Genomic DNA, 12,955 nt, shown 5'->3' on the forward strand with positions numbered 1-12,955 from the left:
TCCTGCCTCAGCTTCCCAAGGGCTGGAATTACAGGTGTGTACTGCATATCTAGTTCACATGGGAACTGGAGAGGGTCAAAGGCGCTGCTGGGTTCACATGGCCAGTGGCGTGTCTGGTAGATGGTGGGGACACAGTTTGCGGTATATATCGTCACCGGTGGTTTGAAGTTGATAGTGGTATCTTCTACAGCCCCAGTGGTCTCAGGTCCTTGACATATTGTCACATTCACACAACTCAGCAAGTTTCCTAACTCTTGAAAGGTCTGGTGGTGGCCACTCACTCTTTCCCAGAGCTCACTATGTAGCCCAGGCTGGCCTCGAACTTGTGACGATCCTCCCATCTCAGACCTCTAGTTCTGGGAGTCTGAGACACCACACCCAGCTTGAAAGGGGGTTTCTAGAAAGGAGATTTGTTAGCCCGCCACGTAACTGAAATGAACAACACGTGTTTGATTTAAACCTCTTTATTTTACAGCGGACTCATTTACTATCTTTCATCGGTTCCCTGGCCACTTGAAGGAGCACCCGCCCAGGTGAGAGAGGTACCTATCGGAACAGGGAACAGATAGGGCTGCTCCATCCCCAGCTGAAATCAGGGGCCTTGTCTTCCTGTGCTGAGGAGCCCCTCAACGTGTACAGAGCTACTAGGGAGCCCCAGTGGGCTACCTTCATTATCAGAAAGCAGAACAATGAATCGTTTTTCCCTTGCTCCCACCCCAAACCATCCTGTCCACCTCCTCCCTCCTTCCTTCCCAAGCATTAGTTAGCAAAAGAGCTTGCTGTGGGCAGGAGAGATTAATTTTAACGCTGGAACACTGAGGCGGATTCCTCCCCGTCAAGTACTGGGGATGGAGGGAAGGGCCCCAAGGATCTGGGTCTCTAGCGGCGCACGGGTTTTGTTTGTTTTGAAAACAAAATGGTCAGGGAAGTATTATTATATGTCAGGGCTTGCTCAGGGCCTAGGCAGGAAGCCGATGAAGCAGGGCCCTCAGAGCCCGGGTGAGTTACAAAGAGCTCATGAGAGCCTACAAGAGGCCAGCTTTGCCCCCGCTTTCAGCTTGGAAACCAGATTCCTGTGCTGCACACGGGACAGGGACAAGACTGTGTCGTTCTCCTCATCTGTTCCCAGAGAGCTGACATCTTTGGGGAGGGGTGGGAAGAAGAGGACAGACCGAGAAGAAGGCTCTTGTCAAGCGGGACCTAGCCTATGTGGAGCCCTGCCACGTGACTCTGGAAGGTTCTTACGCTTTGTGAAGTAGAAATTCTCATTTGAGAGTGGAACAGTGACCTACACTCATGGAGAGAGTGGGATTCTGATAACTTAATGGATGCCCTCACAGTGCCTGGGGCTTGATGGGTATTTAGATACAGAAGGATGGAAAGACGGACGGCTGAGGAACCATGAGAACTTCCTAGTACTTTTCTCAAAGGGAGGTTTTTGGGTTTTGTTTGTTTTTCTGAGACGTGATTTCTCATAGCCCTGGCTGAGCCTGAGTTTTCCGTGTAACTTAAATTCTTGATCCCCCTAGGTCTCTGTCTCTGCTGGGATTCTCAGTGGGAGCCACCATACCAGGCCTGAATCACTTAAATATTTTTAACCAGGAGTGGTTGATGCCCACCTTTAATCCCAGCATTCAGGAGGCAGAGGCAGGTGGATCGCTGTGGATTCAAGGCTAGCCTGGCCAGTCAGGGCTACGTAGAGAGAGCCGGTGTCAGAAACAATTTGTGTGTACGTCTGCGGTACGTGTGTGGAGTGTGATCCTATATGAGCACGCCTGCAGGCCAGAGGAGAACTCCGAGTGCCCTCCTGTTCTCTGTCCAACTCCTTTGACACAGGCTTCCCCACTGACCCTGAAGCCAGGCTGGCAGTCTGCAAGCCACACTGATTCTTCCATCTCTGCCTCTTCCTAGTGCCGGGGTTACAGGTGCCTCTCACCACGCATAGCTTGGTAGGTGGGTTCTGGGGCTTTGAACTCAGGTCCTTATGCTTGTACAGCCGGCATTCTTGGCCACTGAATCATCTCCCTAGGTCCCCAGTAACCTTTTTTTTTTCCCCAAACAAAACTTTTTTTTTTTTTTTGGTTTTTCGAGACAGGGTTTCTCTGTGGTTTTGGAGCCTGTCCTGGAACTAGCTCTTGTAGACCAGGCTGGTCTCGAACCCAAACAAAACTTTTACTTAGATTTAATTTGTTTGTTTCTTGTGTTTGTGGTACGCCACAACACACATGGAGAGATGAGAGAATCACTTGCAGGAATCTGTTCTCTCCTTCCACCGTGGGGGTCCTGAGAACTGAACTTAAGTTGTCAGACTTGGCTATGCGAACCTACTGAGTCCTCGCACAAGCCCCTGAATCTCTTTCTCAAGGTCAATAAGAGAGTAGAGCTTGGGTGTAACTCCTAATTCTGAAATGTTTGTCCCTGTTAGAGGAGCATCTCCTGGCCCAGGGCCCACAGATCAGCTGTCACAGAGAATGACTTCTCTGTGTTGTGCTTTGATTGTCTCTGCAAGGTGACTAGGAAGGACACAGAAAATACAGAATTTTATGGGACAAAATACTTGTCCCGGAGGCAAGGGGACTGTCAAGAAAGTTTAACATACAAATAAAAAGGAGCCAGAAAATGAGGAGCGGGGGCAGTCCACCTGGGGCAGCAGGGAGGGTCCTGAGCAGCGACCACACAGCCCAGGTCCCTGCGCACTGTAACAACGTCTCATTCAAGAGTTAGCCTCTTCTCCCCAGCCTCTACTCCTCAGGGCTAGCCTCTGCTCCCCATCCTCTCCTCTGCTCCTCAGGGCTAGCCTCTTCTCCCCAGCCTCTGCTCCTCAGGGCTAGCCTCTGCTCCCCATCCTCTGCTCCTCAGGGCTAGCCTCTGCTCCCCATCCTCTCCTCTGCTCCCCAGGGCTAGCCTCTGCTCCCCAGCCTCTCCTCTGCTCCTCAGGGCTAGCCTCTACTCCCCATCCTCTCCTCTGCTCCTCAGAGCTAGCCTCTGCTCCCCATCCTCTCCTCTGCTCCTCAGGGCTAGCCTCTGCTCCCCATCCTCTGCTCCTCAGGGCTAGCCTCTGTTCCCCATCCTCTGCTCCTCAGGGCTAGCCTCTGCTCCCCAGCCTCTGCTCCTCAGAGCACCTTCTCCTGACTACTAGTGAAGTAGAATTTTCTGGAGAATACTGTTTATTCTGTATTTTTTTTAAATTAAACATCTCCGTGTGCAGCCAAGCTGGCCTTGTAATCACAATGTTCCTGTCTCTACTGAGGACTGAAATGGCAGACTTGTGCTACCAAGTCGAGCCTCTGGTACCCTTTGTCCCTTAAGGGGGAGAGCGTTCTGACCGGCCATCGTGAGCTGGCTCGAGGTCACCTAGTACTGGAATAGGTTAGATATTACCAAGTTGGTTTTGTCAGTTAGTTAGTCCGAGTTAGTTTCCCCGCACCCGATATGGGACTGAGAATCTGTTCTGCAATGTTGTGGACATGACGCTTAAGACAAGATGCTCCCAAGTGGCATACCCTGGGTGATGACCCCTGACCGGAACACCCAGATGTCTGTCTGTCTGTCTGTTTAGCTGTAGCATTCATGGGGCAAGAGCCAGACTCACACCAGTATCCCAGCACAGTGCTTCTCATCGGGTGACAAAAGAATGTCCTTAGCTCTTTGGTATAGTGGCAGAAGGGATATGGACGCAGCTTGGGGTGGCCAGAGCAGAACGCAGTTAAGGATGGCTTCAAGCTGCAAGGGCTATACAAAAGGTGCCTCAGTTTACCCAACCAGAAAAAGCTCAAGTGAAGCTGCCAGAAGACCGTGCTTCTGGGCCATAAAAGCTCCTTGCAGAGGCAGGGGCGGCGCTGGGACAGGGTCACCGGGTCTCCACTTGGATGTCTGCAGGGTTAGAGGTCACAGTCGCAGGCTGCTGGCTGCCGTTGCTGTTTGGGTCCAGGGCAGGAGGCACAGGTGGCTTCGGGCTCTTGGGCTCCAACTCCCGCCTGGTCCTCATTCTCCTGTAAGAGACAGTGAGGAATGGGCTCCAGGACAATGGCTTGCCATAAAGTCACACTGTGACAGTTGAAAAGGACCTTTGGCGCCAACCTGGATCACTTTGGGATTTTCTGTTTAAACTGCTAAGCTTCATTCTGCCCCTGACAATGACTGGAGTCAGAGCAGGGGCTGCATTCAAGGCTAAGTGGAACTCAAGGGTTGTAGCGTGATTATGCGCATTAAGCATTTTGCTAGGAATATTTAAGAACATCTTATGTGATTAAGAAGAGAACAGACTTAAAATGTCCACAGTCCCAGGACATCAGTGTAACCAGTGTGAGGTGAAGGGGTACCTACCCACAGGTCAATCAGAGTTTCAGCAATGATGGGCAGAATGACAGGAGACCTGGACCTCAATGCCACCTCCTTGTTTCCAAGACGCTTGTGTAGTAACAACACCCCAAAGACTTTACAAATAACACTGATGCTACTATTGTTGTTGTTGTTTGAGACTGGGTTTTATGTAGCCCAGGCTGGCCTCAAATTCATCATGTGGCTGGGGATGACCTTATCCTCCTGCCTTTACCCCCTGAGGGCCACCATACTCATCCATGCCATGCTGGGAATCGAACCTAGGCCTTCATGGATGCTAGGCAAGTGCTCTACCCACTGAACCACATCCCCTGTTCTTATTACACGGTAAGGTGGGAATATTTTCTTTGAAACCAGATGGATTGGGTTTAAACCTCAGCTCTGACCAGGAGGGCAGGAGGGCGGAACTACCCTGGGCATGCGCTAACATTCTGCACCTGGAATAGGGGAGCAGTGTGTGTGTGTGTGTGTGTGTGTGTAAACCAGAATGAGGGAGCAGTGTGTGTGTGTGTGTGTAAACCAGAATGAGGGAGCAGTGTGTGTGTGTGTGTAAACCAGAATGAGGGAGGAGTGTGTGTGTGTAAACCAGAAGGGGGAGCAGTGTGTGTGTGTGTAAACCAGAAGGGGGAGCAGTGTGTGTGGGGGGAACCAGGCAGTCCTGGGCATTCTGTACCTGTTGTACATCTTCAACAGGATGAGAACCAAGGTGACAATGATGATGACGACCACCACGATGGCAGCCACGATGGCCCCAGAACCTGCAGAAAAGAGGGAACCGAAAGTGGGTAGAAGCACTTGGCAAACACAGAAACCACATGGGCAGAGACAAGAGGATCCCCAGAAGCTTGCAGACCCCTAACCTGGTGTGTGATGGGAGAAGACAACAGAGAGACTGTTGTCGGCCAGGTAGAAGGGCAGGGCTGAGATGGAGGGTGCCCTCTGACCTCCACGTATGTGTCACGGCATGCTCATGCTAACATGAACATACATAAACAAATGTGCACACACATCACATACACACACAATAAAAAGTGAATTAATTAAAATACAGACTACGAGAGAGCAGAGACGGTGAGGACTTGAGCAGACACGCAGATTGAGAGGCCCCCAGTGGGCACTTGTCACGAATGATTTAGACATAAAGTGTCTCCCCAAACCTCACACGCTTATGGTTTGACTGGTGGGCTGAATTGCTGACCTTTGGCTGGAACATGAGGACCTCAATCAGTAGATTAAGCCACTGGATTTATAGCTGGATGGCATTATTGAGCAATGACAGAAACTGTATGGGGGAGGGGCTTGACAGAAGGAAGTGGGTCACTGGGGTCTTTGAAGGTCATCTTTCCATGTTTCCACTCTATCTTTCTCTGCCTCCCAGCTGTCATGAGGGGCAACTCACCATGCCCTTTCTGAATGACACTATCTCAACTCAGGCCCACAGCGGTAGAGTCAAGTCACCAGGACCGAGACCTGAGCCCAGACACAAGCCATGAAGACTGAGCCCAGACACAAGCCACCAGGATTGAGCCCTGAGTCCACACAGATCTTTTCCCCATTTAAGTTGATGTTTTTCAGATGTTCTGGCACAGCAGTAAGGAGCTGACTCCCATGTAGCCCAGGATAACCTTGAGTTCCCAATTCTCCTCCTCTGTCTCCCAAGGGCTGGGATTGCAGACGTGTGCCACTGTGCCTGTCTGAGTCTGCTTATCAGCCCCAACATAGCTCCCAATTTCTGCAGGACAGATCAGCAAGACTCCCTCCCCTCTCTCTCTCTCTCTCTCTCCTTCCTTCCTTCCTTCCTTTCTTTCTTTCTGTTTTTTTTTTCGAGACAGGGTTTCTCTGTAGTTTTGGAGTCTGTCCTGGAACTAGCTCTTGTAGACCAGGTTGGCCTCGAACTCACAGAGATCTGCCCGCCTCTGCCTCCCGAGTGCTGGGATTAAAGGCATGGGCCATCACCACCCGGCTCCCTCTTTCTGAAAATATGCAACTGATGGGATTTTGGGGATAATTTTGAAAATATAAAAATAAGCAAACCATGGGAGAGACTGGGTCACTGTCGTCTGCACCTGTGCTTTCATCCGTGCAGCTGTGTGTGTGTGTGTGTGTGTGCGCGCGCACGTTAAAGCCTGTGCAGATTTTAGGACTAGGGGCTGGAGAGAGAGAAGGCCTAATAGTTAACAGCACTGGCTGCTTTGCACACAACCCAGGTCAGTTCCCCCGACAATGGGTTACAACTTTCTGTAACTTCAGGACCTGGAGGACCTGCTGCCCTCTTCTGGCATTCTTGGGCACTGCACACACACGGTACACAGACACACATGCAAACAAAACACTCATATATGCAAGAACAAATAAATCTTTAAAAACATCAGTTCTATGTCTGAAACAGCTATCCTAAGGAAATATTCCTACATATGGAAATACACACAACTGTTAAAAAGACACCAATATATCCAGCTGTGGTGTTCACACCTGTAATTACATCACTCAGGAGAGACAGAAGGGTCGGGAGTTCAAGGTCATCTTTAACAATTTAGAAAGCTGAAGGCCAAGCCGGGCGGTGGTGGCGCACACCTTTAATCCCAGCACTTGGGAGGCAGAGGCAGGCGGATCTCTGTGAGTTCGAGGCCAGCCTGGTCTACAAGAGCTAGTTCCAGAACAGGCTCCAAAACCACAGAGAAACCCTGTCTCGAAAAACAAAAACAAAAACAAAAAAAAAAAAAGAAAGCTGAAGGCCAGTCCTTGAGACTTGTCCCCTGTCTCGAAACAGAATAAAGCAAACTAAGTGCCGGAGAGATGACTCAGCCAGCTAAGAGTGCACACTCTTCTTGTAAAGGACCCAGTTTTGATTCTCAGCACCCACATCATATGGTTCACAACCGCCTGTAACTCCAATTCCAGAGGATCTGGTCACTAACATGCAAACCCCCTACTCACAACAATATTAAAAAAAAACAAACCCCCAAAACAGCCAGTACAATTACATCTGTTATCTTACAGTGTTATCACGGTCATCTCTCCGTGCTTTTATCTGCTCCACTCATGGCTTTGGTGGCTGGACGTTACTCAGTGTTTGCGGCACATGGCTCTGGTGGCCGCATGTTACCCATGTTTGCTGCACATGGCTCTGGTGGCCACATGTTACCCCAGTTTTGGTGGCTGGACGTTACTCAGTGTTTGCGGCACATGGCTCTGGTGGCCGATGTTACCCCATGTTTTGGTGGCTGGACGTTACTCAGTGTTTGCGGCACATGGCTCTGGTGGCCGTATGTTACCCCATGTTTGGTTGCACCATGATTTGCTCACCAAGTCCCTAGTGAGATTGTTCACGCTTTCAACCTTTTGCTCTTACGGAGCCAGTGGGTGAGTCCTGACTCACCCTGTCAGTGTCTAACCTCAATACATTCTCAATGGCAAGTTCTAACTTTAGGTCCGAGAACAACATCCTGTCAGAGTTTTGAAAACCTCAAGAGCCATAACTACGTCTGGGCTTTGTGCCAATTTATCACGTCAGAGGGAATTTCATATTTCCGGAATAATCAATCCCCCAGTGCTGTTTGAGTGGAAGTGTCTGTCTACTGAACTATTGACATCCTGAGTGATTTAATAAGGTAAGGCGGGTAGACTAGGCCATGAGATGCTATGAAATGCTTCAGTGATGCATTTTGAAGACTGTGGGTTACACGGGAACACTTAAGACCATCTCAGGTGTGGACAGTAGAATAGGACACTGTGCAACACTAGCGTACGGCCATGGAAACACAAGGTTCAGCTAAAGAAGCCAACACGGGACCAGAGAGATGGCTCAGTGGTTAAAAGCATAGGCTGCTCTTGCAGAGGACCCAGGTTCCATTCCCAGCATTCATAACGTCTGTAACTCCAGTCCTTGGGTGTCTGATGCCCTCTTCTGGCATCCATAGGTACTGCATACAGAATATTGGTACCCACATGCAGACAAACACTGATGCGTATTAAAAATAAATTAAAAGAAGCCAGATACAAAAGAATGCCTATGGCTCTCTTTCCTTTCACACAAAATTTAAAACCATATAGAATCAATCAGTGTATCAGTATTTGGTGGGCTCCTTTGGGGAACAGGAACTGGGGTCATTGGTATTCTCTGTTTCCTGGTATGGGAGCTGGTGACACAAATGTGTGCACTTTGTGAAAAGTTAGTACACGTATGAGTTGTGCACTTTTTAATACCTTTACAAAGATTTGTTTTCTCTCTCTTAAGATTTATTATGTATACAGTGTTCTGTGTGTATGCCTAAACACCAGAAAAGGACACCAGATCTCATTACAGATGGTTGTGAGCCACCATGTGGTTGCTGGGACTTGAACTCAGGTCCTCTGGAAGAGCAGCCAGTGCTCTTAACCACTGAGCCATCTCTCCAGCCCTGCAAAGATTTGTGAAATATAAAAAATAAATGACACAGGCTACTCTGGAGGCTACGACAGGAGGATTGCAAGTCCCAGCCTAGCCTGGGCTACCAAAGGAGACCTTGTTTCCAAACAAGCAGAATCATTTCCACCTGGCTTTCGATCATTCCCCTCCTGCAACTCCCTTCAGGACCGTTTGAGACATCCTGAGCTGCTTCCAAATGCACGCCTCTCTAGGCGAGGATCAGAGCAAAGGGATATGTGTGGGCAGGGGGAGCTACTGACAGACGAGATGGAGCATGTGGGAGTTGGTGACCCTGTCCTGGAATCACCCCCTCTGGGTCTCTACAGAAGGGTTGCATCCTGCCTTCTCTATCTAGGCCCCTGCAGCTCTAAAGCCTGAATCGCCTCCTGCCCCAGTGTAGAAACTGGAGCTGCTCCTGGGGACACCTGAACCATATGCAGAGTGCACACGCCATCAGCTGAAAAGGCTGAAGGGACCTACACTCCTTAGACAACTATGTTGTCTTCTTTTGATGGGTGGTTAGTTAGTTTGTGTCCATCTGATGCAAACACATCGGCCTGGGGACCTGGGTCTGCAGGGCATTTTCTCCATGAACGATTGATGTGGGAGGTCCTGGGTTTGTATCCGAAACCGGGCTGAGAAGTCATGGGAGCAAGCCAGTGAGCAGCAAGCCTCCATGGTTTCTGCTTTCCAGGCTCCTGCCTTGGACTTCCATGACGACGGGCTGTAAGCTAAAATAAACCTTTTCCTCGCCAAGTGGCTTTTAGTCATGGCGTACATGACAACAGTGGAGAAGCGAGCTGGCATGCAGAGTCCCATGTGGCCTCAAAGACTATTAGCTGAGGATAACCTTGATCTTCCTGCTTCCACAAGCCCAGTGATGGGATGGGGTTCATGTGTGTGTATGCCACATCCAGTTTATCCAGGTCTGGGAATCAAACCCAGGGCTTCAAGCCTGCTAGGTAAGCCCTCTTCCAACTGAGCTACATGCTGGGACTGGGGCTGATTTCCTGAAGAGCTGTCATCTGCCTCTCTCTCTCTCTCTCTCTCTCTCTCTCTCTCTCTCTCTCTCCCTCTCTCCCTCCCTCCCTCCCTCCCTCCCTCCCTCCCTCCCTCCCTCCTTCCTTCCATTTTTCAAGACAGGGTTTCCCAGTAGCCATGGACTCAGTCCTGGAACTCACTCTATAGACCAGGCAGACCTCAGACTCACAGAGATCCACCTGCCTCTGCCTCCCGAGTGCTGGGATTAAAGGCGTGTGCCACCACCACCCAGCATTTGCTTTTCTTATCCTGGGAACCCCTGGTTCTTGGTAAACATTTTCCAGAACTAACCCATTCCCACCTTCATTCATTTGCCCATTAAGAAGTAAGCAAGAAGGGCTGGGAGAGATGGCTCAGCGGTTAAGAGCACTAGCTGTTCTTCCAGAGGACCCAGATTCAATTCCCAGCACCCACATAGCAGCTCACAATTGTCTATAACTCCAGTTCCAGGGTAGGTACCCAACGGTTGTGGGAACTCCTTGAGCCAATAGCCTTTAAGATAATGGCTCACTTCGGGCATGGTCTCATGTACTCTAAGAGCAGACCAAGAGCAAAGCATTTGTGGTCTCTTTTCTGCTCGATTCGGTTCCAGTCCCCAGCGCACGCAGAGGAGTGCGGATAGCTACCCTTACTGTGAGTTTATCCCCAAATAAATAAACCTTTGTTATGCTCCATTCTGGGCTATTGTGGAACTCTTTGGTACACTACAAATTGGAGCCCAACGTGGCCTGAGCCCAAGCCACAACCCTCCACAGCCTCCTCCCACCCCACGCAGCTGAACTACCCCTCTCCCTCGTAAAGACAAGGATGCAGGCAAAACACCAATGCACATTTTAAAAAGAGGAAGTAAGCAGGGTATTTTTCTTTTTTAAAAAGTAGTATGTGTTCCTCCTCTTTAGTGCTTTTGTTGCTGTGGCCACCAAAGCAGGGTCTCACTCTGTAGACCAGGCTGGCCTTGAACTCACAAAGATCCTTCTGCCTCTGCCTCTCCAGTGCCGGCATTAAACGTGTGTGCCACCACATGCAGTGAGCAGCTACTTTTCAAGGAGACCTATTTCAATATCTTGAAAGAGATTCAAGCTTCCATCCCTCCCTAGACCCCAGGATTTGTTGGAGAGGAGGAAGGAGTGGGAGCTGCGGTCCGAAGTAACAATGCTTGCCACAGGGCTAGCTGGGTACTCAGTGTGCACATCTACAGGAACCGAGCCCGTCCCGTGGCTCATCTGAGTCTTCACAGCAAACCTCCTGTGGGATAGCCCCCATCTTACAGGTGAGGAAACTGAGGCCCAGGGCAAGGAAAACATGGACAAGGCTGACAAGCAGTGGGAGCGGTAAGTTGACCCCCAAACTTGCCCTGGCAACCTTCCCCCCAACTGCACCTTACTCTTATACAAGAAGTCTTCTCCTCTGGTCATATTCAGTGAGAAGACGGCGTCCCCCAAAGTGGTGGCTGTGGTCATCTTGATCCTGCTGAGAACGAAGAAGAAATTTTGCTTAAACCCAGGGTTAATCTTACCATGTCTATACGATGCCTCTTTTGCTCTTTGCCTGAATGATTCTAGAATTCTCAAGTGTGCAGTTTCTTCCGGCAGCAAGTGAAAATGAGGCCCATTCCTAGAAACTCTGTGTGTAAAAACAGTACCCTAGGATTGTAAGGAACTAACTTCCTTCCTTCCCTCTCTCCCTCCTCCCCTTCCTTCTGACAGGGTCTCACGTAGCCCAGGCAAGCCCCCTAACTCTACAGTTAGCCGAGGATGACCTTGAACTCCACCTCCCAAGTGCTGAGGTCACAGGCGTGCACTGCCACGCTCAGCAAAGAACTTAGAACTTGGTTTTTCTTTTTCAAATGCTTTTATTTTATTTATTTTGATTTAGTTTATTTTATGGGTATGAGTACCTTTGCTTCATGTATGCATGTACATCACATGCAAGCCTGGTGCAGGTAGCATCAGAAGAGGGCCTCAGACCTCCCGGAACTGATGTTACAGACGGTTGTGAGCCACCATATGGGTGCTGGGAACAGAACCAGGTTTTCTCGAAGAGTAGTCAGTGCTCTAACACTGGGCCATCTCTCAGGACCCAGAACTTGTTTCCTCAAGGTGGTTTGTACTCATACCAGCTCTGTGGGATTGCTGGCACAAGAGACCTGTTATCATCTTACATGTCTCTGTGCTGGCTACCGCAGGCATCAGCCCCCCGCTCTTTACTGTAAACCTCCCCAAGAACCCCCACCTCCACTCTCCCGGCTCTATTGGAAACAGGGGTAGGTATCTGCCTGAGACATGAGGGAGGCCATCTGCACTCAGCTGGAGGCTCTGTCAGCTACAGCCATAAGAAGACTCTTGGTGGGCTGGAGAGATGGCTCAGTGGTTAAGAGCACTGGCTGATCTTCCAGAGGACCTGGGTTCAATTCCAGCACCCACATGGTGGCTCACCAATGTCTGTACTTGTAACTCCAGGAGTTCTGACACCTTCACAGAGACACACATGCAAGCAAAAAACCACCAATGTACATAAAAAAAAAGCTGAGTGGTGGTGCACACCTTTAATCCCAGCATTAGGGAGACAGAGGCAGGCGGATCTCTGTGAGTTCAAGACCAGCCTGGTCCACAGAGCGAGTTCCAGGACATCTATGGCTGTTACACAGAGAAACCCTGTCTCAAAAAAACAAAACAAAACAAAAAAAAAAGAAGGCTCTTGGTAGCCTGGCCATGTTAATCTATAGGGCAGGCACTGCCTTCACTTTCTCTACCCCAAATCCAAGCCCAGGGTCCTGCCTGCCCTGTTCTTGGGATCTTCAGACCCTCCCATGGCTCAGTGCCCCTCCATGGCCCCTATAGGGCTCTGCCTGACCTCCCCTTGGCTATCTGTCTTCTGCCCTGGGCTTCTGGTCACCTGATTACTTTAGATAGGCTGGGGTGGGCCACATGCTTCCCAGAAGAAAGAACAGAGTCTCAAGCCAGGCACCCTTCCCACAAGACTCCCACCCAGACTGAGTCTGGGAGGCTGTTCTCTTCCTTCCCACTGCCACCATTAGCTAGAAAGCACAGCTAGTGTCTGTGGCTTGGCTTGGCTTTGTGTGCTCCCTGCCAGCCCTTGAAGATACAACCATGTCTGGTTCTTTTTCAGATCTGTTCTCCTCCCCCAGATAAACCACCATCTTCC

The 12,955-nt window shown here is 50.0% G+C and overlaps 1 protein-coding gene across 4 annotated transcripts in view; it reads right to left on the reverse strand.

Moving 5' to 3' along the window:
- Window positions 1-467: 467 nt before the first annotated feature.
- Window positions 468-12,955, reverse strand: part of Ncmap (non-compact myelin associated protein) — a 33,936-nt gene continuing 21,448 nt past the window's right edge. For 2 of the 4 annotated variants that reach the window (XM_075946186.1, XM_075946187.1), the window contains 3 exons: window positions 11,175-11,260; window positions 5,015-5,099; window positions 2,159-3,992 (listed from right to left, as the gene is read on the reverse strand). In XM_075946186.1, the coding sequence (XP_075802301.1) occupies window positions 3,851-3,992; window positions 5,015-5,099; window positions 11,175-11,250 (303 nt within the window). In that variant the 5' untranslated portion in view covers window positions 11,251-11,260 and the 3' untranslated portion in view covers window positions 2,159-3,850. Of the gene's footprint in view, window positions 2,065-2,158; window positions 3,993-5,014; window positions 5,100-11,174; window positions 11,261-12,955 lie in introns of those variants that run through there. The other 2 variants (XR_012907499.1, XM_075946188.1) reach the window with 2 other exon arrangements.

The sequence above is a fragment of the Microtus pennsylvanicus genome, chromosome 13 (assembly GCF_037038515.1).
Source record: "Microtus pennsylvanicus isolate mMicPen1 chromosome 13, mMicPen1.hap1, whole genome shotgun sequence".
Lineage (NCBI taxonomy): Eukaryota > Metazoa > Chordata > Mammalia > Rodentia > Cricetidae > Microtus > Microtus pennsylvanicus.